General features: G+C 45.5%; 3 protein-coding genes across 4 annotated transcripts; 2 read left to right on the forward strand and 1 right to left on the reverse strand.

Annotated features, from left to right (window-relative positions):
* The first annotated feature begins 2,039 nt into the window (after nucleotides 1–2,039).
* On the forward strand, nucleotides 2,040–3,236 carry LOC123185451 (uncharacterized). Its single transcript, XM_044597330.1, has 3 exons — nucleotides 2,040–2,231; nucleotides 2,335–2,481; nucleotides 2,604–3,236. Exons 1-3 carry the CDS (start codon nucleotides 2,175–2,177, stop codon nucleotides 2,742–2,744), a joined length of 345 nt encoding a protein of 114 aa, XP_044453265.1. The 5' UTR covers nucleotides 2,040–2,174; the 3' UTR covers nucleotides 2,745–3,236.
* Nucleotides 3,237–4,682: 1,446 nt separating this feature from the next.
* Nucleotides 4,683–6,369, forward strand: LOC123189105 (pentatricopeptide repeat-containing protein At5g61800). Its single transcript, XM_044601438.1, has one exon. The coding sequence runs from the start codon at nucleotides 4,768–4,770 to the stop codon at nucleotides 6,175–6,177; it is 1,410 nt and encodes a 469-aa protein (XP_044457373.1). The 5' UTR covers nucleotides 4,683–4,767; the 3' UTR covers nucleotides 6,178–6,369.
* Nucleotides 6,370–7,444: 1,075 nt separating this feature from the next.
* LOC123189106 (sucrose nonfermenting 4-like protein) lies at nucleotides 7,445–17,778 on the reverse strand. Of its 2 annotated transcripts, none has more exons than XM_044601440.1 (13): nucleotides 17,436–17,778; nucleotides 17,273–17,348; nucleotides 15,004–15,189; nucleotides 14,783–14,899; nucleotides 14,650–14,709; nucleotides 14,139–14,228; nucleotides 13,941–14,066; nucleotides 13,396–13,537; nucleotides 13,133–13,306; nucleotides 10,773–10,836; nucleotides 8,261–8,330; nucleotides 7,756–7,855; nucleotides 7,445–7,609 (listed from the first exon to the last, which is right to left on the reverse strand). In XM_044601440.1, exons 1-13 carry the CDS (start codon nucleotides 17,501–17,503, stop codon nucleotides 7,518–7,520), a joined length of 1,365 nt encoding a protein of 454 aa, XP_044457375.1. In that variant the 5' UTR covers nucleotides 17,504–17,778; the 3' UTR covers nucleotides 7,445–7,517. The 2 variants fall into 2 exon arrangements, with proteins under 2 accessions (XP_044457375.1, XP_044457374.1); XM_044601439.1 differs by having other exon boundaries at nucleotides 13,941–14,072; nucleotides 17,436–17,769.
* Between the last annotated feature and the right edge of the window lie 5,581 nt (nucleotides 17,779–23,359).

Raw genomic sequence — 23,359 nt, forward strand, 5'->3', positions numbered from 1 at the left:
TTGATGCAAACTGAATTTGATGCAAACTGAACTTGATGCACACTGAATTTTTGCTTCTCTGTCCATCTTTGCTGAATTTGAGGCACATTGAACTTTTTATGACTGAATTTGTATTGCTGAATTTTCTGTCAACTGAACATATGTACCAAATTTTGTTTAAAGAAAAAAAAATAAAAATCAAAAAAATAGTTTTCCCTGGGTCTCGAACCCAGGACCTAAGGTATTGAACGTTGTGGGTAATGCCAATGGGGTAAGTACTAGTGCTTTGATCAAGGGCAGGTACTAAACTAACTATTTAGTAGTTGCTAGTGGCCCAATGGCCCATGCCTTTTTGGTTTCCTTCTCTGCTCTTTAAGCCCACCCACCCACTGCTCCACTCTCCAATCACCTCTAGTCCACAGTCCACCCACGTCGCCTCGGTTACCCCGCTACCAAACCCCCACTCCGCCGTCAAGAAAACCCTCGCCGCCGACCACCACACCGCCACCGCCGACATGGAGAACAGCCCCGCCTGACAGAGGGTCATCGATGACCTCGCGAGCGACGACAAGGCGATGCGCACGAACATGACAGAGATCGGGAAGTGGTTCCCGAGCATTGCGATGCTGCGTCACCACGCGCATGGCCTCCTCAAGGTCATGACCGACGATGAGCTGGACCGCGCCATCATCGACCCCTTCTGTATCCCTTATGCGCTCGTCCTCTGCTTCGTGATGCAGGAGACGCGCTCCGACGACCCGAGGCAGTGAGCCCGGTGGTGGATGTACCGGTCCGCCACCGCGCCGCAGCAGCCGGATCCCTTGCGCGTTGGCTTGCGAACGGAGCGCATCCACAACGTCGACCTGGTTGTCCCCGTGCCTGTCGACACGGCGTACTGGGACCACTACCAGCCCGATCTCCTCGGGCGCGACGACGTCTCTGACACCGAGTCGTCCGACTCGGAGTATGACTCTGGCTTCGACGACGACTCTGGCTACGACGCCGACTCGTCCTGGTCGACTGGCTGGGAGGAGCCGGAGGTGATTGTCCTCTCTGACGACGAGCCGAGGTCAAGGTGGCGGCGCCCGTCGTCCCCGAGCCGAAGGTCCAGATGGTGACGCCCATCGCCAGGGAGGGTGACAAGCACTGCCCCATTGACGTCGAGGTGCTTCCAGATGTTCCTCACATCGTCAAGCAAGAGGTGGAGGTGGTCTTGGGCCTGGAAGCACAAGTTGACATTGCAGCACAGCCAAAGAGAAAGAAGAAGAGGAAGGTGACAGTTGCCATGGAGGTTCGCCACTCGGAGCGCCTCCAGAAGATGAAGAATATGGCAGTTGCCAACATGAAGAAGATGGCAGATGCAGTTAGTTAGGTATGCCGAAATATACAAATTTTCAGCATATAAGTTATAAAATAGTGTAGTTTTGTTAGATGTGCTTGTATATTCAGCACATAAGTTATTTCTAATTTCTGTTGGCAATGTTGAAGTACCATTTGTTGTTGAACTAAGTGTCAATGATGGAGTGCTATGAACTTATGTTTATGCTATTGATGATGTTGTCTTCTTGATGTTGTTGATGTTGTCGATGCTACTGGCTTGTTGATGTTATCTGTTGATGGTGCTGTCTTGTTGATCTTATCTGTTGATCCTGCTTTCTTGTTGCTATATAAGGCAACAATCCAAAAGAAGAAGCTACTAAGGTTATTTGTTGATCTTAACTGAACTTTGTCTGTTAACTGAATTTTGAAAGTTAACTGAAAAAATGTTCAACATTGAGTAGTTGAGATATTTAATTTAACTTAGTGGTCAACATTGAGTAGTTCAACTTTGTCTTGTTGCTATATAAGACAACTATCCAAAAGTGTGTTGTTGCTATATAAGACTACAGTCCAAAAGAAGTTAACTGAATTTTGTCTGTTGATGCCACTGAAGTTAACTGAATTTTGTCAGCAAATTCAGTTAACTTGCTCAACACCTTTGGTCCACCAACTGGTTCAACTTTGTACTTGCACACCCTATAACTTGCATTATGTATGCACCTTTGGTCCACCAACACCACCAGCGCAACCACCATCCACCACCAGGTCCACCACCACCAGATCCCCTTCTTCTTCCTCCTCTTCCACCAGATCTTCATCTTCATCCTCTATTTGCCCTTCCTCTGCTCCTGTTCCCCTGGTCTCCAAGAGCAACCATGGTGTCCTGGGATGATCTCCCAACCTCTTCTGAAGATGACTCGGTGACCAACAAGGTTAGTCATGTCCTCTCCTCCACGTAGCTAGGGTTAAACAACAGCTAGGGTTAAATAGCTTCTAGGGTTATACTTAACAAATGCAATTTTTTTTCTTTTTTAGCATCCTGCAACAATTTTCTGCAAAGAATGGACTGGCCTGGCAACAGATCTGCCTAGCTTTAAATGTGAGCATGGATCTTTGTGTGAGAAGCATGTGGCTTTTCAATCAGTTGATAGTGGAAGAAGATTCCTGGCTTGTGCACACAAGGTTTGTAAAAATCCAGATAATAGTGCCATTTTATCATCATTTTACAGTGGCAGTGGCTTTTATCTGAAGATTTGCAGATAACTGAATAATGTCACTTAACTGAATGTTTCTTTGGATGATAGGAAGTACCTAAATGCACCTATGTGGAATGGATAGACCCTGAGTGGCCTGAAGCATTGAAGATGAGCCTAGCTACCATATGGAGCATGTATGAAGAGGAGACAAAACAAAGCCTAAAAGAAAATGTGTTGAGCACTGAATAGAACTTGAAGATCATGGAAGAGAAGACAAAAATGGAGAATGAGCTGAGACATTTCAAGCTTGATTTTGCCAAGATGGTGGCTGAAAAGGAGCAGGCAATGAGCCAATTAGGCAACACATAAATTGCTCTGGCTGATCTGAAGGAAGAGCTTGAGAAGAAGAAGAGCACTGACAAATCAGTAACAAACATTCATTAGGTATTCAGGGCTAAGGCAGAGAAAGAGAGGGACCAAGTCATGCAGGAGAGGGATCAATTGAAGCAAGAGAAGAGAAAGCTTGAGTACATGATTGGTGACTTATTCAAACACAAAGAGGAGACCAAGGAGAAGATATGGAAGCTTAAGGGGATGCTGAATGATTTTGACTGAACTTATCTTGTTCTTGTCCCTGTGTAAACTGAATTTGTCCAAGTATGTTGTGAAATGGATTTGGTTGTCAACTGAATTTATCTTGCCTGTCAACTGAATTTTAAGTGCAATGGATTTGGTTTTCAACTGTAATATGTTGTTAAATGATTAGAACTGAATTGAGACATGATGTGTTGCTGTTTAAATAAAGAAGTAACATAACAAGATTGGTACATATTCGACATTCCAAGATAACATAACAACATTGGTACATAACTCCAGTCTTCATATTACTTGATCAGTTATCCATTACAACCATCACAACATGCAACCATTACAACCATCAAAGCATGCATCCAAACCCAAAACAAGTACTTAATCTACTTAGTGTGCTCACTGATTTCACTACATCTCACTTCTTCATAACTACTATGAAACACAACACATAAAGCACCATAACAACAACCATCACCAGCTTCAGCAGCAGTAGGATTTCTCTACCTAATCCAAGCAACATAGCAACTTGCTGCTTGGTAGCGAAGTTCTTCTCACTAGGGGTGCCAAATGACCCAAAATCAACTCTGCCAGCACCTCTCCCAGTCATGCCTCTTCCAGCTATGCTTCTTGTGTTCATTGCTTCAGTCCTCTTCCTCTCAAGCTCCTCCCTTTTATCCTCAGCTGCTCCTATTGCATCCACGGCAGCATAACCAACAAGAACCCTATGTTCAACAAGATGTTGCACATATTCAAGCTCCCAACGCCAGAAATCACAGGTGACCTATAAAACAGAGGAAACATAGCATATTAAGTTAACTGAAAAAGTTCAGTTAACTACAAAGTTCAGTTAACTATTAGGGCATATTCAGTTAACTATAAAACACACTAAACAAAGCATATTCAGCAGCACCAACCAATTGCAGTACCCTAATCTGACCCAAAACCCTAATGCAGTCTTATAGATCAATCTGATGCAGAACCAGTGGCAATATGGAGCATGTGCAGAATCTGAGGCAGAGGAATTTGACCTGGTGTTTGGTGCACCTGTAGAAGACCCACTCCTCGTGCTCGTCGGTGCCAGAGCGGTAGAACTTGACATGCTCGTCACAATCCGGGCACGGGGTCAATGGAACTACAACGGAGCGGCCACGTAGCCGAGATCGAACAAAGCTCGAAGATGACATGAGGAGAGAGGGCGACGGCAATGGTTGCGGCGGCGGAGAGAGGGCGGCGGCGGCAACGACGCAGTGGCGGAGGGAGAAGTCCATTGAAAGCGAATCAACCTGTGGTTGAGTTGGTTAGGTGGACAGTGGTATCCCCAACCCACCAGGGTTCAAATCCTGGTGCTCGCAGTATTCCTGAATTTATTTCAGGATTTCCGGCGATGCGCTTTCAGTGGGAGGAGACGTTCCCGTCGACGACGAGGCGCCTACGGTGACTTCGTAAATCTCAAGATGATATGCCGGCTCAGTCTCTCGGAGGTGCTCATAGGGGTAGGGTGTGCATGCGTGCGTTCATAGGGGTGAGTGTATGCGCGTGTATATGAGCGCTTGTGTCTGTACTGAAGGTCAAAAAAAAGTAATAGGACCTGTAGTGATTTTTTTTTCTCGTTCTGAATTATCTGAATCCCAAAAATGTCTCATCTTCAAATGCCCGCCATCCCTAAGCTCCGAGAGCGAAAATGGCGCCACCACCTCCAACCCTCCCTCCACCCTACCATTCCCTCCCCAACGTCCTTTCCCTCCCCCGCCGGCACGCCCGGCTCCCCATCCGACACCTCCTCACAGCGCACGCCCTCGCCGTCGTCGCCGGCCACCTCTCCCTCCCCGACCCCAACACCCACACGCTACTCCTTGCCGCTTACTCCCGCCTCGAGTGCGCCCGCGGCCCCTACACACTTCTCCTCCTCTTCCGCTCCTCCCTCCGCCTCTCCGTGCCCCCCACCCGCCGCTCCCTCCCTCTCGCCGTCTCCGCTGCCTCCTCCTTACGCCTCCACCTCCCGCTCGCACTCTCCCTTCACGCCGTCGCGGTAACCCGCAACCTCCTCCAGTTCGCGCACGTCGCCAACGCCTTCGTCTCCCTCTACGGCAAGAACGGGCTGCCGGACTCCGCGCGCAGGGTGTTCGACGAAATGCCCACACCGGACGTCATCTCCTACAATGCTCTGATGGACGGGTACATCAAGACTGGGCGACTGGGGCTTGCCATGAAGGAGTTCCATCCGATGCCGCAGCGGGACGCCGTGTCCTGGGGCACGGTGATAGCAGGGTGTGCGAAGGTCGGGCAATGGGAGGAGGCGGTGGCGCTGTTTAACAGGATGAGGGGCGAGGGATTGAGGCCAGACGATGTTGCATTGACTGCAGTGCTGTCATGCTGCGCACATCTCGGGGCGCTAGAGAAGGGAAGGGAGGTCCATGAGTATGTAATGCAAAGCAGGTCCCGGCCAAATGTGTTCTTGTGCACAGGGCTTGTTGATCTGTATGCAAAATGTGGGTGTGTTGAGGTTGCCCAGGAGGTGTTTGATTGGTGCCCTGTGAGGAATGTGTTCACCTGGAACGCGCTCATCGTCGGGCTGGCAATGCACGGGCATGGCACAGTGGCAGTCAAGTACTTCAACCGCATGCTGGTTGAGGGGGTTCGGCCAGACGGAGTTACCTTCTTAGGGGTCTTGATCGGTTGCAGCCATACCGGCCTGGTTGACATGGCAAAGAGGATCTTCTCCGAGATGGAAGGCAAGTATGGCGTGTCTCGGGAGCTTAAGCATTATGGATGCATGGCTGACCTGCTTGGTCGAGCCGGGCTCATCGAGGAAGCAATGAAGATGGTGGAGAAGATGTCGACGAAAGGGGATACTTACGTCTGGGGAGGTATACTCGCTGGTTGTCGAATGCACGGGAATGTGGAGGCAGCAGAGGTTGCAGCAAGACATTTGCTGGAGCTCAACCCTGAAGACGGCGGGGTATACTCTGTCCTGGCCGGGATCTATGCAGATGCTGGCAGGTGGGAGGATGTTGCAAGGGTTAGGAAACTGATGGATCACAGGACTGGTAGGAGAAATGTTGGTTGCAGTTCCATTACAACGAACCAATAAGACATACTGAGTTGGTCACGGCAGCATGCTATCTGAGCGTAGTAGATTCTACCTAGAAGGTTGCCATTGCAAAGTAGAAATCGGCTCAGGAAGATGACAGATACTCTGCTAGGGGTAGCAATGATTAGATAGTGACGAGGTATAAGGTATCGCTGTGAAAATTTCAGTATTTCAAGATTTACTGCACATATAGTTGTAACTGTCTTCTCCAAGAGTCCAAGACCCAGACCTCTTTGCGGTGCAAACTTTATGCTGCAAAACGCGAGTGTGAACATGACAATGCATATTCAAGGACTTCTTATCAAGTCAAAATGGGTTAGCAGTTAGGTGCAGCTTAGAATTCATGCTAATGGTTTCCCTGCCGCATACTTTGTACTAAATCAGCGACACTTACTTTGGGACTTTGGGACGGAGGGAGTGGTTCATGTCTATCGGTGTTGCAAAAACTCAATGTGCTACAAACCACGGTTAGTCCATGCTTAAAAGATGATGGAAGAGAAGCACGCATACTGCAATTGAAATGAGTTATGAAGCCACTCGTTGGTTACTTCGTTGTTCCAACATTCAGCTCCACAGATAACTAGCCTCCTGCGCTCCTTGCCTTCTTTGCAAACTTCTCAGGTCTCAGGTCCTGCGCTCCTTGCCTTCTTTGCAAACTTCTTCTCAGGTCTCAGGTCTTCGTTGTAGCCCGTTACACCAATCACGACCTCTATTCCTATTCAAAACAAGCAGCACATAAACTGATCTACACACCATTAGAGCGAAACATAGCTTGGTTCTTACTGTTGTCAGCAAGATTGCAATCGGTTAGCAACTGTTGAGAATCATGAATTCTCAATGACCAACACACGCACACATTGACTGATTTCACATACTTTTGAATCTATATCCAGTTTCTTGAGTTGCCAGGGCTTTGTCTGAAACTCATCAGTAGAAATCATGCCATGTCATGAGAACATATAGGTCATTACTGAACAATGCAAGCTGCCCCATGATTTCCATCAAATCTTCAAAATGATTCTGTAGCTCTTAAATCTCAATCTGAGCTTGTTCCCCCTTCTTTACAGTAGCCAAGCCTCAACAGCACCTTGAAGCATTCCGATCAGCAAAGCAGGAAAAGGTTGCGGCGGTACTGATCCAGTCGGTCCTGTCTTCATGCTTCCAAGGCATGGTCTGTTCTTGCCAAGAAGGCTCGGTTGTGCATAATTCATGATATTGTAAGTTTCAGAGTGAAAACACAATGGAAGATATGAACAACTCCTGCATCTGCCAAAACAACATTTTTATTTTGTCCCAATCAAATACAACAGGCTTTCATGTATGAAATGGCTACACAAATGTTATCCAAGGAGAAATGTTATTGCGTCTCTCAATGAGATAATTCCTTGCACAAATCTAGTCATCGGTTCAATAACGACAAGCCGCCGCACCCCTGATAAGATACATATATGATGTTAGAAATTCAAACCAATCTGTCAAATTTATGTTGAAATCATCAATTTTATAGACTGATCTCATGTAAAATGCAATCCTCACTCACTCCCTACATGCATGTGCCTTTATCTCACAAACTAGTACCTGGAACAGACAATTGATCCAACACCTCGAGCAACGTACTCGTGCTCAAACAGGTATGACACTGTCTCCGCCCATTCACCTGATATTGCAGCTCCAAAGCCTAAAAAGAGGGTTCAGTATAGAGTGGGATTATAATCACAAAGAAGACAAATACACTGTAAAAATGCAGTGCATGGATATATACAGAGTTAGCAAGAACCATAGCAATTTGTGCAGTTGAACGTATGCCCTGGTTTCAAGTGGACTTATGGACCATTGACCTCACTGATTCAATCATTCAATTATTAATGCAACAAATAAATGAGCCATTGGACATCAGCCTGGCCAGATAACTTCATGTTCTATTTTCTTCCTTTTCACATTTGATGAACCAACATCACAACATTCAAGCTGTGTCATCTAATTATGTAACAGAACGGGCATCACAGAAGCACATGAGTCCAAATTTATGCATGTCAAAAGAAGGTAACGGGTACAGGCTCAAAGCAAGATGAAGGGAACATACATTCTCCACGGTCAATTGCTCAAGTTCAATGCAAGCGTAAACATCATTCTTCGCCAGAGCCATGATATCACTGTAGAAACAGGTTAATGCTGAGTGAATTGAGTGAACAGGGCAGTTGCAAGATAATCACATCAGCTATCCTGGCGTTTTCTCTAAAGATAGTGATGCTCTGCATGGGTATATCAACTCCAGTTTTTCAGGAACATCATATACAAAAGAAAGAATTCCTTATTTAACACTATTTTAAATTGTGTTTCCCTATTTAACACTGAAAAACTTTTTCTTCCCTATGTAACACCAAGTGTAAATTTTATGCCCTTTATGACACTTCCGTCCATTTTTAGGTTTAACGGTGTTAGATTGCATGTAAAAAGACACTTTTGCCCTTACACATAGAGCTCTTGCATGTGTGTTCAACTAGCGACGTGAGTGGAAGAAAGCTTTGCTGTGTGCGGCTCATTCGGCTTGGGTTGCAGCGACGTGCAGGATGCAGTGCTCACCTCCGCGACCTGGGCTATGGCAACAGCAGCTGTGGCAGCACGACGGCATGTGCCTACGGTTATACGGTATGCATGGAGCTCACTGTGGCGTGGCGCGCAGCCGGCGGCAGGCGGACGGTGGAGCAGTGGCACTATGAGACGAGTGGGGCCAGTGCTGCGTAGGAAAGCAGAGGCCGGGAGCAGCGCAAGTGCCAGCAGGGTCACGTTTCTTTTCTTATCCGCGATGAGCTTTAACGGCAGGTTAAATATATATGCACGATTGGTCATGAAGCTGGTGTATGCATGTGCTCGTACGTGCTATCTCTTGATGGATTGTTGCTGCATGTAAACTTTTTTTTTGACGGGTTGCTGCATGTAACCTTAGCTAATTAGCTTTGCCTCACATATGACCGCACCATACCATGTGCGCATGCGTATTCGGGTATTCGTGTGCTGTCTTGTATGCGTATACACCCAATACACCCGGCTAATCATACATGCATGCAAGTATTGAAATTTTGGTCAAAAATCACATTAGGGGCAAAAGGGTCTTTTCAAGTGTTATTTAACACCGTTAAGGCTCAAAATAGACGGAAGTGTTATAAAAGGCATAAAATTTAACCTTGATGTTAGATAAGGAAGAGAAATATTTTCAGTATCAAATAGGGAAACAAAGTTTAAGACAGTGTTAAATAAGGAATTATACAAAACATTTGAAACAGAACCAAATGTGAAAAATAATAAGGATATAAATTAGCTGGTGAACGCTATAGGATTTCTGGTGACACCAAATTTATCATCAAAAATAAACCAAGATTATGCCAAATGGACCAAAGAAGCAAAGAGTTCAAAGTTTCAACTTTCAAGACACGGCCAGTTGACCACATTACATGCATGGACTATTGACCTCACAGCCATTCATCAACCTTACCAAATGGACCACACAACTGATGTGCAGTGTACAATGAGGAATGCAATTCACATTTAGGAATCTTTAATCCTTTAGCAGCTTAGGATGCTGATCAGGAAACAAGCAGAAGTGCCACCAGGACAAACAGGATAGGTCTACCAACTCCTTTTCTAATAACTTCACTAAGATAATTAGTACCGCCCTCTCAAAATCCAGATGAACCCAGTTAACCTTACCAGAAATTTAGTCACACAACATAATTTTTCAGAAATCCATGACCGATGAAAAATGCGGTAAATAGGTCATGTTTATCTTGCTGTGAAGGGAATAGACGCATGAGTACGATGGAAAAGGCACCAAATAGTATACAGACGGTGCATTTCTAATAATGGCCAGTGTGTATCTAGTACTAGTAGTTACTAGTAAATGCGTACGTACAATGCACATTGATATCAGGTAGGGTATTAATTGAGAGTTAAAAAAAGGTAGGATATTAAAGCATGCTGATGTATTAGGTAGGATATGTTTTTAGGACAGGTAGTATTAATTACATGGTTAGTCCTAATGTTAATATTTGGTATGAAATTGATTGCACGCTAAACATGTTGAGCGCTCATCATTGGAGCAATCAAGGTCGTTAGATGCACATGGTTTGATGACCAAGATTAGTTGGATCTGCCCGCTTTGGGTCTTCTTATATTGGTATAGATAATAGTGTGTATCTAGTAATAGTTATAAAGAGTGACCTGTAGGTATACTTGACCAAGATTAGTTTGATGCACATGGTTTGATGACCAGAAAGTTTGTTATGTTTTTGTAATGCTGTACCATAATCCTCAAATACAAATGCAATAAGCAACAGCTAATCAGTATGTGTTCTTAGCATATAACAAAATCTGCATTCCTTCCAAAAAGCAAAGCTGTGATTTTGCTACTGTTAGACTGTTGGGGTGACAATTAATGACCAGAATTATTAAGAGCAAGCTCTCGTTTTAGGGTGCATCCTGTCATCAGACAAAGATAACCAGTGTTTATTCAAGCCCCAGTGGGCAACTTCATCAAGCATGGTTAATTGAGTATATCAATACAAAAGTGCAGAACAGTAATAGCAGTATATCAATACCTGAGTGAGTAGACATCAAGAAGGGATCCATTATCATCAACTATAGGAATTGAGCTTATTCTATCTGTAGAATGAAAAAAAAATGTAACAGTTAGGTTCAGTAGCAGTTACTTCATAATGATGTAAAATCTCGCATGTGCCGTTTAAAAAGGAACATGTAAGATGAGTCCCATTTTTTTAAGCATTTCAAGTGGATGGCAGGTTTCCAGGAATCCAACAGCTAAAATCTGATTATTGTATTTTACAAAGAGTAAAATACACTACAAGTCCTAAAACTATTCGAGGGGTGCCAAGTTAGTCCTAATACTATGAAAATGCACATCTAGGTCCTAAAAGTTTGCTAAGTGTGTCGCCCGCAGTCCTATCTGTGCTGCATCAGTTTTTGACTTGCACGCGTGGCAGGTTGACCATTGGCATGTGGCAGCTTTTTGCATAAACCTCCCTAAAAGGTCCCCTCTTCTAATTTGTGGCACCTCCTCTTTGCACGCATCCTCTCTGTTGCCCTCCTCCCCACCTGAGCGGATCCTGTCTAGCTATAAACCTGCACAAAACACTTACAATCCTCGTGTATAGGCTACTAGCATTGCACAAAGGGAGAAAAAAACAAGACAAAGAAACATGGAAGCAAAAGGGAACGAATACAAATACGTGCATTGCATGTGGATGCGGAGCTACAATAACGACACCATCAAATTGACCGATGGGAAATAACGAGGGGGCAGAGAGGAAGGCGCACACCAGACTAATCGAGCTAGAACTCACCAAGAGGAACAAGCCTAGGGTACCAAGCACCCACTGGCGGAGATCGGGGCAGCATCTCGAGAAACGAAGTCGGGGACAAACATTCCTATTGAAGCGTTGTTGTACGCAGGACGACAAGTCGGTGGTGAGGATGTGTTCGGCGCATTGTGGTGCTCCTCTGAGTGGGGGGAATCGGTTCGGCATACTCCGTTTACCCTGATTGCCGGTGGCGACAACGGCGAACACGATAGTGGCGCAACTTGTAAGGTGGCATCGATTGTGAAGAGCATTGTCGTCGCGTCATCTGATGCGGTCTACGGAGACGATGGGGAGAACTTGAGGCGCTTGGTGGTTTATATTGCATATGACAAGATGTGCCCACCCAAACATGAGTGCATCAGTAACATAATGGCCGTAGACGGCAAGAACAAGAGGAACTACGGGACCTAGTTGTGCCATGACGAGGAAGTAGATGTAGGACACCTTGTGGAACATATTGGGCACGAGCTCAAGTACACCGCTGCCAATTTTGCGTTTGCGCCACATTCACCGCTAGAATATGGTTGTCGGAGGTGGAGAGGAAGCCAAGGGAAAGGGCGAGTGCGAAGGGAAGGGGCCACAAAATTAGAAGGGTGGACTTTATGGTGGGTTTTGTGCAAAATATTGCCACATAACAGTGGTCGACCTAACACGCATGCAAGTCAAAGCTGATGCAACACTGATAGGACTGCCCGGGTGACACACTTGACAAACTTTTAGGACCTACATATGCATGTTTCATAGTATCAGGACTAGTCTGACACCCCTCAAATAGTTTTAGGACTTCTGGTATTTTACTCTTTTACAAATATAGCTATCCAAATTTCTCGTTTGAGAGTTTAATGGGTACCCCATTAAACTAGCCATGGACAGGTGCGTGGAAGCTATCTATCCATGTGCCACAACCATGAGTTGGTTGCGAGATCGTATAGGTTTCAGCTCTAGCCTACCCCAACTTGTTTGGGACTAAAGGTTTTGTTGTTGTTTGTTGTTGTTTACTGTTTAATGGGTACTCCATCTATTCATAAATAGACGATTCTCCGATATGCAACTTTGACCATTATATTTTGTGTGAATGTATTAGGGGGGGAAATCCAAACCTGTTGCAGGGTAAATGTATTTCTCATAACAAATCTAAATGTATCATTTTTGTCTAAACCAGCCTAAATTTTTTTTAGTATATTATTAGTCCTTAGGAAGTTTGACTGCTCACTTTGTAAAACTCATCTATTTCTGGACAGAGGTTATAATTCAGGAGGGCGAGGTATTAGAGTTAACAGGTAAAACTCAAATGTGTCACTGCAAAAGATGACAACTAATGGGATGTCTGCATGAGTCAATGATGACACGTGTTAGAAGCCATTGTACAAGTCCTAGGCACATTTATTTCAGACTTGATCACTTGAAATTGATTACCTGCACTATTCAAGAAGGTACTAATCACCTATTCCCTCAAAAAAAAGGAACTAATCACCTACTTAATTTGATTATGTAGCCAACAACCACCGCGCCATGTTCTTATGGATCAACTGGGGAAAATGACATGACTATCTGCATTTCAAATGTCATTCATATGGTACCTTCCAGAAGAAAATCCAGGCAAGTAATTAGAGGAGCACTCAGTCCCGATGTTCTAAGCTGTCTAGTACTTGCCCTTCCAGTATGCTGCGACCATGTACCAATAGGAATACTGGAAATCTGATTTCGCAAAATGGGATAACCTTCTGGTTGTTCTTGGAGCTTTGAGCAAAGAACTAAATACATCATCAAGGTAAAGGTAAGCTCAAGTCGAGATGCATGTAAAATTAGCTAGGAGAACAAAGTCTCATAAAAAATACCGTACATTTCAAAATCCCTGGAAGAGTTGCAAGATTAAGTAACGGTATCCCTGATATATCCGTCGAGGACTTAAAGATAGGGACTGAAGATATTTCATTTTGTATTATAGTCAGTGCCACATCCCTTAAATTATCCGAATCCTTAACCTGAAGAAGACATTGTAGGGAAAAGAAAAAGGACAATTATTATTTCACCTTACTGATAAAAAGAATTAAAAAAAATGTGATTCCAACAATTTTCAACTCCTGCAAATACAGAAGATTCAAACTATCTGGCATGTTTGGATGTGGGGGAATTTAGGCTTTGGAATAGCCAGGCCCCATTCTACCATATCCCAAAAGGCCTGGGTTAGCAGAAAGAATCCCAACAATGAATGGTAGATCAGTCAATATGAATGTTCAAGTAACGATATTGACATATTTTGGAAAATGATGGTAGCATTATATTTCTGGGCATATAATTAGTTTTTCCTATTTGCCAATGCTGATCTTTAGAATGTTTACACAGCTAATCAGATGAGAGAAGCCTGGAAAATGTACAGGAAAATACATGAACTAATGGCCTTCTTTGCATGCCTGCGACATCAGCCCCTCCATAATACTGCAGTTTTGCTTCTTTCCAAGCAGAAACTGAATGCATTTCAAGCTCTTCATGGCCCAGAACTCGAATGTTCCTCTGCAACTGCAGATCTGAGAATTAGTAAAAACCTCGCTGACAGAGGAAGAAATACAGTAATTGAGATCTCACCTTTCTCAAAATTAATACAAAATCAGAAGCAGTTAGCATGCCTGTTACGGTTCCTTGGCCATCATCCCAAAGAGGAACCAAAGCAAGGCCCTAAAACAAGAAAAGGTTAATTGCGTACTACTCTTAAGGTATTTGATTGACAAGGTAAATCACATGTTGGCTAGTGGACCACACCATAAATGAATACACCAGGACAAATACCAACACAAATAGAACCTTGAAAAGTAAATGATAATTTTTCTCATCTAAATTACGTTACTAAATGCCAGGTACAGTGGTGATAGTAATTGTGTTATTCTGGGTAAAGACAAAGGAGATGTCTGCTGCTATAAGAATTTGGATAACTGTAGAACATATAGGGCGGGATGGGATTTGCGGCTAATGATGAGGGTACTTGTTCCAAGAATATTTTTTAAATTCCTCAATAACATGATGATCCAACACAGGGAAGTTCAGACATAACGAAGTAAAAAAAACAAAAGCACACATAGCAGTTCTTGCAAACACATACCTCATCATGCATAATATTAAATGCTTGTTTGACAGGAAGCCGAGCGTCCAAAATTGCTATCTGAAATACTTATGTGAAAACTGATTATTGCATGGTCAAAGACAAAGTGTTGATCATAAAACAAGAGCCTAACCTTGCTAGAAACAGGAACAACATCATATATGGTATTATGTAATAGTATTTCAGAGACCCGATGGCGGAAAACTGCAATCTGCATGCCTGAGTTTCGAGATGGTGGTTCCGGTGGCATCTGTATGGAGATTTATGGCACAGTACATAATTAAGCATTAGTTATTCAGGAGAGTCTATGAATTATGCAAGACAAAAAATAAAATTTGGAACTTCGACACGTACTGTTGTCAAGATAGTACCCTCATCCAAATTCATTCTTCTAATGGGAGGTGGCTCTAGCTGTACAGCCGGGTGTGTATTATTCTCCACAAGTGTGACAAGCATTTCATTGCTGATCAGGCCATATTCATCACGTACAATAGGTTTTGTGTCATCACATCTCCAGACACCATCCACCAAAAAGCGGTACTGAATTGAACCAAAAGACCACATCAATGTACGCATATGCATTAATAAAACACAGAAGCTGGAGAATATTGTACGGAAGTAGTGGGGCACTGGTACAGAAAGCATAGAAGGAATGTACTATCGGCAAAAAAATTACCAGAGCAAGATCATGTTTGAGTTGCTTCCTAACCTAAGAACGGAACTATAAAGAATCACATTGGGAACGTCACTAGCACAATGCCCATATTGCTACAGATTTAAATAAATCTGGGCCAGATCCAACGAACTATGCTTCTGCCAGATCCATTAGGTGGCATAGCCCAAAGGTGGCCAGACCGCCGCCACCAGTTTGACATCTTTATAGGGATAAATGGTAGAATGTTCAATAACAAGTGAGTAAATTTGCTGCATAAACGCAATGTTTCCTACAATTACATAGAGAGTGAGTTGTAAAAGAATAGCAGCAAAGGGCTTTATAATTAGAGTCATGCTTGGCTGCATTTGCAGAAATAGAAGGTGCTAATCTTGGAGCAAAACAGCCAAAATACAAAACCCAATATTGAGTATGCGAAAGATTCCATGGTTATAATTAATTAGGCAATAATTTTGAAAGATCTTATGGATTGCTAAGTAACAAGGTAAAGGGATGTCAATGCATGGCAAATCAGACAAATTTGGTACAATTCAAGTATTAATAGCTTCCAGCAGAAAAGAGGCTTAGATGGAATAAATGGCAAAAAAGGAAACCTGGTCACAACATACTGCAAATTACAAACGGCATTACAGGCATTGATGTTGTATACTCAAATCTAGAGCAGCCGTTAAGCCCGTTACATAACATCTCCAACTTCTTGTCTGGAGTTATGGAGACATGGAACAGCTTCTTGTCCTGGTTCGTTTTTTAGCATTAAAGATTAATAACTCCCTACCTATTAAGTTCGCTAGATAGATGCGCATGTCTATGGCTTTGAAACAGGTAAGACTCCAAACCATGAAAAAGGGTAAGTTGAATCCTTACAATTTTTGTACAGGTCAAAGTGCAAAACTAGGAATGTCAATGGTGCAGCTGAAACAACAGTCTTTCCCCTCAAACTCCAAATAGTAAATGTAACAGGTCAACTTTTGATTCCCCGCTTTTTTGGCAGCATGCTCTACAACGAATGGCGGTACTATCAGAAGTTGTTAGCTACCATCGTTTCGACATAAAAATATGGCACGTATCTGGCACTGAATCTAAGATGTCATTTATTACGACCATACCTGGTTTATCTGCTAGTGCACAGGGCCTACAATCATAGAACTTCAGTAGCATATGTTATCAAACAAGACATCAATTATGTTAGGCATTCCTCAAAACAAAACAAAATCACTGTAGGCCAATTGTACATTATTCCAGACCTAGTACTTGTGATCCTATGTCTAACCAGAGTTTTCATACGGCTACTGCCTGCCACACTGCAAGACAGTCATCGAAAGCAGCAAAAGGGTCACATAGAAGCGTAACAGTTAAAAAGTATCTGACATCAGTAAACCACCCCTCGTCATCCATATGCAGATTTTAATCACTGCGTGCAATTAATGTCAGATCACCAGTTAAGCTCACTAACTGTAAATCTGTATGAAAGCTCTCTGCCTGCCACACTGCTGACAAAATGGATACAGCTTGTGCGCATAAAATAGCTCGACCCAAGAACCGGCTACATTCTCACTTCACTTGTGTGTCAATGATAACTACTTCACTTGTTCATCCGTTCATTCATGCTCGAATACAATACATTGAGCCAGCACCTTCGATGGCCATCCACCACAACTCAACTACTGCAACAAACCTTAGATGCATTGCCGTCCATGCGCCCGTCTGACAGGAAAAATTGGACACAGGGACAAACACAAAATCAACACGATAAGCCCTCCCGACAAGCAACTCGATCCTGCTTGTCTGAAAAATACCATAGCTCATACATACAAGCACGCCAATCGTAACTAACAAGCCTAGCAGCAAAGCCATAAACAGTGCAACAGCACACAAATACATAATCGGAGCGAGGAGCGGGCGTAATTTAGGCAATTCGAGCATAATCTAGGCAATTCGAGCATAACGCACCTGATAAAGCCCTGGTGGGAGATCGAACACCACCTGGAACTCAGTCCCGACGAGCCCCATGGGGCACTCCCTCCAGCTGACAAGAAAAAGAAGATGAAATCAGTATTACCAATGGAAAAAAGATCCAGCTTCTGGGCACCGAGATCGAATCCCTGCGGCCCACCCGGTGAAGCTGCCACAGAAGGAGGCGCGCTGGCCGCCGAAGGGCCAGGAGAAGCGGCGGTGCACCATTGGAGAAGCCCCGGGCCAAGAACCCTAGGAGTGAGTGTCGCGCGCCCTCCGCGCCGAGCAGGGCCTATAGCTAGTCGAGACCCGAGTCCATCCAAGGACCAGCAGCCCGGATTGGGTTGTAGGAGAGCACGCGAGGGCAAAGGACGGTAAGGATTGGTGTGAGGTGAAATAAAAAAGAGGAATTTTGGTGCGAGGAGGGAGAGGGAGGGAGAGGGAGGGAGGCGGAGATGGAGAAGCGAGGGAGGAGTGAAGAGAGAGAAAAGCGTTGGTGTTTAGTGTTGGAGTGCGTGGAACGTTTGTTTTTTTCCGCTTTCGTTTTGGTTGGCTTGGGTTGTTGGAGTGAAGAGCCTTGGAGTGTGCTCATGGCTTATGGCTATGGACGCTGCTCCATGCCACTCGTGCGCCACCAATTCCCTACGGCGCACACTACATCTCCAACCACTAAAACCTGTAAAAATTGTTTTTCCACGTAATTAGAGCAAATCTCCATCTCCGTCTTTATCTTCATCTTCATCTCCATCTCCACTAATATTAAAAGCGCGAGTAGGATTGGATCCATATAACACCAGCCGTACGATTACTTGCATCTAACGCTCTAAAGTTGTTCAATGTTGTATCAACATAAGTGATACCCCGTAATCAGAGCCCTTAATCGCCTAAATCTAATGATCTAGATTACCCCAATGATGTACCAAGTAAACCCCATTGCCAAGTCGAATAAACTGCCTCACACACAGAGTTTATATAGGGTCATGTCACATGGTGATGTAATACCCTACTTTCTGTTTGTGGTTGGTTGATGGTGGTCATATGGCCGAAGTTTACATACACGAGGGCGAGTTGTTGGTATGCTCGGGGAAGCTTTGACGTGCTCGGATGAGCCTTGGGTATGCTTAGTGCTTCTGTGATGGCCTAGACTACGCTGCCGAGCGTCCTTTTGGTGGCTATCTTACTCCCGACCTTGCTACTAGTGTGTGTGTATCTTTTTCTTCTGGTCGAGCTCTTCCCTCTTGGTGGCCGCGGTTCTCCCCTTATATAAGCCTGGGGGCACCACAGTGGCCACTTTACATATGTGTGAACATACGTTGAATACGTGGGCTGGAGCCCACGTGACACCACATTACACAATTCCTCGCCTAGGAATCGTACACATGTGGCGGTCTATGGTTGGTAGTCTGCTTTCATATTTAATGCAAGGTGTTGGACGTGTCTTGGTTTGCATTCGTAGTCATTTGAACATGCACGACGCTCAGCATGCGTGTACCATGTTCGGGTTGCAAGCACGCCTGCAAAGGCGTCATTGATGACGTTTTATCCTCTAGCCTGTTTATCCTCTACGGCACAGATCTTGCCAACGATCTACATACCTCTATTGTGGCTTTTGAAAGGAAGTGGACTTCTTTTGGATGTTGTAGTTCACTTTCTCCCTCTCATGCCCTGACCTAATTCCGTGGTTCGGGTACCCCCGTCCCGATTATGCCGACAGATCAATTCTAGACTCCTCCTGTTATTCTCCCTCTCTCTCTCTCTCTAACACCAAACCGAGCACAGCCGCTCTGATTCCTTCGCCGAAGCCACTTTGCCGCTTCACTGCCAGAAGGACGTCGTCGACGAATTTCCTCAAGTCGTGGACCATCCTCCGCGACGCCGTAGTTGGATGTCTTCACCAAGCTATCTTACGAGATCCTGAAAACAGCTCTTCACTCAGTTGTGAATTAGTGTTCATCCGTCGTATTTTTCTTTGGATATATATTGCATGTTTGATCCATAAAAACTTAGGATTCTCATTGTATACAGTTTCTATATCTCCCTCGCATACAAATCTCTGAAGGGTAACCTTGTGTTTTCTCCCGATCGGCAATTGTTGTAGACTCTATTTGTGCAAACTTCTCTGTATGTACAAATTTCTCTCAAACCACTATTTTAACTTCAAAATCATTTCTCACACCCAAAGAATATGCTAAGGAAATATTCTCATTTCTCTCGGGTCACTTTTTTATTTTCAAATTCATCTTTCTATTCATGCACTCTTGTATTTTGCCTCGCACCTTAATCCTCTTCACATTACAATGGCCTCTATCAGTTCAACCGGGAACACTATAAAAAAAGCACTACTGCAGGATGCTGCTAACGTGACACTACGATCAGAGACCCTTTGACGAAACTTTGTGCGATGCATTAATCGCAAACGGTGATCTAAAAACCGTCAAAAAAGATGCAAAATGTTTGTGATAAATGATACATCAAACACGGTTCAGATTTTAGTTGCGTGTGCTATGCGGGGCAAACGGTTGATCCATACAAACTGTTTACGATGAGATAGAACAACAGAAACGGGCAGCCAGATCAAGGTGTGTGCGATATACGGCCAGTTCGCTCTGATGAACCGTTTGCGATGATCGAGGTGAACACAAACGATTCGGCGTTACAAGATGTGTGTGATATCCAGCAAACAGGTTGGTAATCAGAATTGTGTGCGATCATTATAGACAGCCCATACGGTCTTTTTTGTGAATTGTGTGCTCGTCAGGTGTCGGTGTCAAAACTGGCAGACCTTAGGGTAGGGGGTCCCGGATTGTGGATCTAGGATTAATGGTAACAGGAGATAAGGGACATGGTATTTACCCAGGTTTGGGCCCTCTCTAAGAGGTAAAACTCTACTCCTGCTTGATTGTATTCGATATATGTGTTACAGGGTCGATCTACCTCGAGATTAGTATGGGAAAACCCTAGGCTACGGGGGATGAAGATTGCCCTCTCCCTAATGACTACACCCTTCGGTTTATATAGACACTGATATGGCTAGGGTTACTAAAGATAGATTGCATATTAGGAATAAAAGAGATCTTGTGCCTTCATGACTTTGAGGATTCTCCACGGCTTCATAGAATTCCTCCCATAGTACGGCTCCACCAGTCTGGCCCGTATACAATGGGCCGTCACCCTGAGGACCCCTTAGTCCACGACTCCATCAGTAGCCCCCGAACTTGCCTTCAACGCCAGAACTTGTGTCCGACATCCGCTCTGATAACTGTATTCCGCTTGCAAGGTGAGTACTTCAGTGGATCTTCCTTGTTCAGTGCCACGCGATGTTCGGAGTCCAGAATAGCTATTTTTCTCAATACCGAAGGTAGTAATAAAAAAAATTTATCGAGCGCAAATAGTGCCTTTATCTGACAACTTTTCCTCTTTTAACGAAGAGACGCTCCTGGCCATAATGCCGAGCAGTTACTATTTCTTGAAGCGCGGCTCGAGGCCGATGCCACCCTTGACACGTCCCTTCGAGGTGGAGATCGTGTCCCGCCTTTTGGGGGATATGGTTAATGATTTCGATCCCCCCTTTCATAATGTTGCGGAGATATCGGGAAGTGGAGAAGCCAACACTACAAAAAAAGACACATCCCTGACATTTTGGGCCAAACGAAATTTTTTTCTGTCATACTTATGACACTTCTATGACGATAATTGTGACAAAACCTGGTATCATCATAGATGTGGTGGGGTCCTACTTCTATGACAGAAAATGGGCTTTTCGTCCTGGGCGGGCCGGAGACGTAGCTGCATGACATTCTTTGGGCCGTCCATGATGGAAAAAACCGTGGTAGAAGCGAGGGCGAGGAAAATATCGGGGAGTTCCCGGTTACGGTGGGTGGTCGGGGGCCGAGCGATGTGCGTTTCTCTCGTACGTACGCGCGTGTGTGCAAGGCGTTGCGCTTTAACTGAACCTGAGCGAGGCGTTGTGCTCTAACTGAACCCGAGCGATTGCACTGCAGGCTACGCATTACTGAACCCGAGTGATCGATCGATCCCTTGCTGTTAACTGAACCCGAGTGATTCCTTCGCTACTGCTGCTAACTGAAGCCGGTCGTTGTTGCCTCTTGATGAATAGTGAGCGTTGTTGGGGGGTTTGGATGAACAGTTCCCGGTGGGGGTTGGATGAACAGGACCCCGTGGTAGTAGAGGCCGTTGCCGCTGGATGAACATTACCCCGATCGATCGAGCCGATGGATGAACAGGACCCCGTGGAGGGCTGGTTGAACAGTAGCTGGTGGAGGGCTGGTTGAACAGTAGTCGGTGGAGGGCTGGATGAACAGTAGCCCGTGGAGGGGTGGTTGAACAGGCCCCCGTGGAGAGGGTTGGCTGAACAGTAGCCGGTGGAGGAACGGTGGAGGTTGGATGAACATGAGCCCGTGGATGAATAGTCGCAGATGGAGGCTAGAGGAGGTCGACGATGGATGGACATGAGCCCGTGGAGACAGTCGACGGTGGATGAATAGTAGCCCGTGGAGGCAGTCGACGATGAAGATGAACAATATCATGTGGAGTCCTGTTTTGCGGTACGCCACACCCCTCCTGATGAACAGGACCGCCGTTTCGACCATAGCGCTCCAACACAAGTCTATTTCCTCCGTTTTGCGGTATGCCACACCCCTCTCGATCACAGGACCCTGTTTCGACCGTAGGAGGTCCGTTTCCTCCGTTTTGCAGTACGCCAGACCCCTCCCGATGAACCGGATCCCGTTTCGACCGTGGACGGTCGAACACAAGGCCGTTTCCTCCGTTCTGTAGTACGCCAAGCCTCGTTTCCATTGGTTATTCCATCCAAGCCAGTTGGCTCCCGATGAACACGACGATGCATTCCATTCTGACCCAGCCGGTTGCCCACCCATGATCACGACAATGAGAAGCTTCTCCGTTCCGACCCAGCCATGTACACGAGCCCTGGCCATATGTATGCGCGAGTAGGCGTTTGAGACCCCGTCCGTATGTACGTACATGGCCGTATTTACTTTCTTGCACCCTGGCCACTATACGTACGTGTACATGCTACATGCGCGCCTCTATTACGACACATGCCCTTCCTTACACGGCCACGGTTCATCACTGCAGCCTGCAGACAGACCGATCGTATGTACGTACATGTTCGTGACCAGAATGACAACGCTACGTATGCTTCGACCGGGTGGGTCCCGACTGTCAGGCACTTCCTTGCGTGCGAAGATGTAGCTGGTGGGTCCCAGTAGTCAGGGGGAAACAATTTTTTCATGATATACGGTGGCCCGTCCGGTGGGTCCCTGCTGTCAGGTGGAGGAATCATTATTTTCTGCGTAATAAGGAGGCACTTCCTTGCTGCGGCCGTGGACCCAACTGTCGGCCTCTCCGTGTACAGTACTCTTTCGACCGAAGTCGTTTTTTGACCACGTTGACCACGCCGCGTCGAGAGCAACAGGGCGGTGGATGGCGGCAAGGCCTAGGAAAGGGACGACGCGGAGCTGGGGAAGACGCGACAGTGGATGCCCACGCGGAGGGGAGTACGTGGGTTGACTGCTTCGACTGCGGTGTGAGGCTGTCGTCGCCGGAGAATAACAGAAGGTGTGGGTGAGTATAGAGGGATGGCATGGCCAGTGATGGCAGCACAGGTGGACACAGGAGGCAGGAGCCGGCGGCACGGCCGACGCTTGTTTGGGCGGCTGGAGCAGGAAGACCAGAGGTTGAAGAAGCACTACGACTGTTCGATGGACAAAGCCCTCCGTCCCCGTCATCTTAGTAGGCCCACAAGTCAGCCTCCCACAATGGTGGATCCCAGCTAGCAGGCGGAGTATTCATTTTTTTGTGCGTAATAAGGAAGCACTTCCTTGTGTGCGAAGATATAGCTGGTGGGTCCGAGTTGACAGTGGGGGAAACATTTTTTTTCAAGAAATACAGAGGCCCTTCCAGTGGGTCCCAGCTGTCGGGTGGAGGAATCATTATTTTGCGCGTGATAAGGAGGCATTTCCTTGTATGGACCCCTACTGTCAGCCTCTTCTGATGGCTGCTGTTTGTTGACCATGTTAACCTCGCCGTGCCGAGAGCACA

Source organism: Triticum aestivum, chromosome 2A (genome assembly GCF_018294505.1).
Source record: "Triticum aestivum cultivar Chinese Spring chromosome 2A, IWGSC CS RefSeq v2.1, whole genome shotgun sequence".
Lineage (NCBI taxonomy): Eukaryota > Viridiplantae > Streptophyta > Magnoliopsida > Poales > Poaceae > Triticum > Triticum aestivum.